The sequence below is a fragment of the Echinops telfairi genome, unplaced genomic scaffold, assembly GCF_000313985.2.
Source record: "Echinops telfairi isolate 266 unplaced genomic scaffold, ASM31398v2 ScPeMD7_36;HRSCAF=134, whole genome shotgun sequence".
Classification (NCBI taxonomy): Eukaryota; Metazoa; Chordata; class Mammalia; order Afrosoricida; family Tenrecidae; genus Echinops; species Echinops telfairi.
In genome coordinates, this window is record NW_022103934.1 from 464920 (window position 1) to 467334 (window position 2415).

Genomic DNA, 2415 nt, shown 5'->3' on the forward strand with positions numbered 1-2415 from the left:
CCTCGCCCCAGGAGGCCCTCGCCAGCCTGGGGCAGACCCCAGCTGGCGCCCAGGGAGCGAGGACAAGGCTCAGGTGGCCCCTTGCCTTCTGATGGTGGCAAAACAGCTGCAGCCCATAGGGAGGCAGGAGGGTCCCTGGGCTGCTAGGCGGGGTGCCAGAACCATCCCCGCCCCCCGACACCCAGCCACCAGCAGGCATGGTGGAGCCTGGACCAGGGACCGCTGCCAGTCAGTGGAGGCAGGGAGATTGCTTAGGGAGCAGGAGAGGTGAGCGCAGTGGCCCCGCCCCGCAGCCTCACCGTCTATGAAAGCTTGCGTCTGCTCGTCATAGGGCGGCAGCTTGTCCTCCTCTGGGGGGCTGGCTGCCTGGGGGGGCACCTGAGGGGGCAGGGCTTCCTGGGGACAGGGAGTGGGATGAATCAGCAAGTAACCCACCCCCCAGGCCCCCAGGCCCCCTGTGCCCTCCACACACCTTGGGCTGCCCTCCCTGCACCTCGAGCTCCTCCTCCTCCTCTTCTTCCTCCTCCTCAGCAGCCTCTTCCTCCTCCTCCTCCTCTTCCGTGGGTGAAGGCACTGGGGGCAGCTGCCCTTCTGTGGGCTCCGCAGGGTCAGTGGTAGGTGCTGGCAAGTCAGTGGGCAGCACCTGTGGACAAGCAGGGATTGGGGTTAGATGCCCTGGACTTGGGGGGAATTCCACCCTCACCCGACCCCCTCTCCCTGGGTCTGGAGTCCCATGAGGGCCTTGAAGAGGGGGGTGTGGGTAGCTGGGGGTGGAGGGTGCATTGGGAGTCCCGTTGGCCAAGGGTGGCCTTGGGCATGGGCAGGGCTGCAGCTGCCCTTCCCTCACTGACCTCAGACTGGTACTTGTCCCTGATGGCGGACCAGATGCGGTCATAAAAGGTGCTGGCGTCTGTCTGTGAGTCCCCTCCAAGGAGGGCCTGTGTGGTTGGGGTGGCGTGAGCACCTGGGTCTCCCACCCACCCCCTCCCACCCCAGGTGCCCGGTGGGCAGGGGAGGGTCTTAGCCTGCGGTGCCCGGCATGAGGGTGCACAAGGGGGCAGGCCGGGCCAGCTCACAGCCCCAAGACATCCAGAGGGGGCACCTAGAGACCTGGGGAGGGGCAACTGCCAGAGAAAGAGAGAGACTGGTGGGTAGACACTTCCAGAGAGAAGCCTTGAAGGGAGAGGCTGCAAGGGGCCAGCCTGGGCCACACGGGGCTGACTGTGCTGCAGGGAGGTGGATGGGAGCTGCAGGGCCCTTGGTGAAGAAGGGACACATGGTCTGGGAACTACGCGGGTCAGGTGTGGGCAGCCTGGCTCTGCCCCCGAGGCAAGTTCCATAGGCCCAGGAGAACCCAGGCATGGCCAGGCAGGGGCAGCCAGTCGGGTTCCCCCATAGCTCCTGGACTGAGGCCTGCAGGGAGCTCCCAGCCAGCCTGCACCATCCTACTGCTCTGAGACCACCCTAGAGGGAATCCTCTCTACAGATCCAGGGCAAGGGTACCTGGGCTTCCCCTTCGGAGAGCACCCCGTCCCCATCCGTGTCCAGCTCCGGGTGGGTCTGCAGTTCGGCCACTGTGACCCTGAAGGGTGAGGACACAGCCAGGGGGAGAAGGTGTGTGAAGCTTCCAAGCCACATACCCAGCAGACCACAGGCACCATGTGGTCTGCCTCCCCACTGCCTGTTTCAGGACCTTGTGGTGGTATTAAGAAATGGGCCCAGAAGTGGGGAGAGGAGGGTTGGGGGACCCACTCGGGTCCCTGGTCACCTGCCTCTTATCCCTTACTTTACAGCTTTAGGGGCTCAAAGACACAGAGGGGGATTAGACACCAGCACCCCTACCTCCCTAGACCCCTCTCAGACACCTCCTTCTACCCTCAGAAGCCCACACATGAAAGCTATCCTTCTGCCCTGGCCCCCCTAGGTGGTCAGTGACCTGTTCACCAGCCTGGACCCAAAACCAAGGGCCAGCTTCTGCCAGTCTTCAGGCTGCCGAGCAGGCTGGGAGATGTGAGAGGACCCCACCACTATATCCTGCGCCTAAGGTTTCCTGGCTGGCTCAGCCAGCACCCAGGGGTGGGGGTGGGGTGTCAGTGGCTCCCTGGCCTTTTCAGCCTGGACCCATTTCACAGGTGGGTCTACAGAGGCCTGGAGACCAGTGAGGCGGGCACACTCACATCCCATCTGCGTCGTCATCTAGCTCCTGGAAGGCGCCCGCTGCCAGCTCCTGCTCCTGCTGGGCCTTGGAGGCGGCCTGCTGCTCTGTGGGGGGCCGGCCATCAGCCCCGCCTCTGCCCCTGCCCCCCCTGCCCCCCAGTTCCAAGGACCACTGCACCCCAGCGAGCACCCATCGGCTGCCAGGGCCTGTGCAGCACGGGACCACTGGAGGGGCAGAGCTCTCTGCCCTCCTGAGGG

The 2415-nt window shown here is 65.0% G+C and overlaps 1 protein-coding gene across 1 annotated transcript in view; it reads right to left on the minus strand.

Annotated features, from left to right (window-relative positions):
- PRKCSH (protein kinase C substrate 80K-H) overlaps positions 1 to 2415 on the minus strand; it is a gene marked incomplete at its 5' end in the record, with an annotated part of 9501 nt that overhangs the window by 1470 nt on the left and 5616 nt on the right. The window contains 5 exon segments of the mRNA XM_045290286.1: positions 79 to 396; positions 473 to 643; positions 852 to 938; positions 1504 to 1582; positions 2178 to 2262. Coding sequence (XP_045146221.1) covers positions 79 to 396; positions 473 to 643; positions 852 to 938; positions 1504 to 1582; positions 2178 to 2262 — 740 coding nt within the window.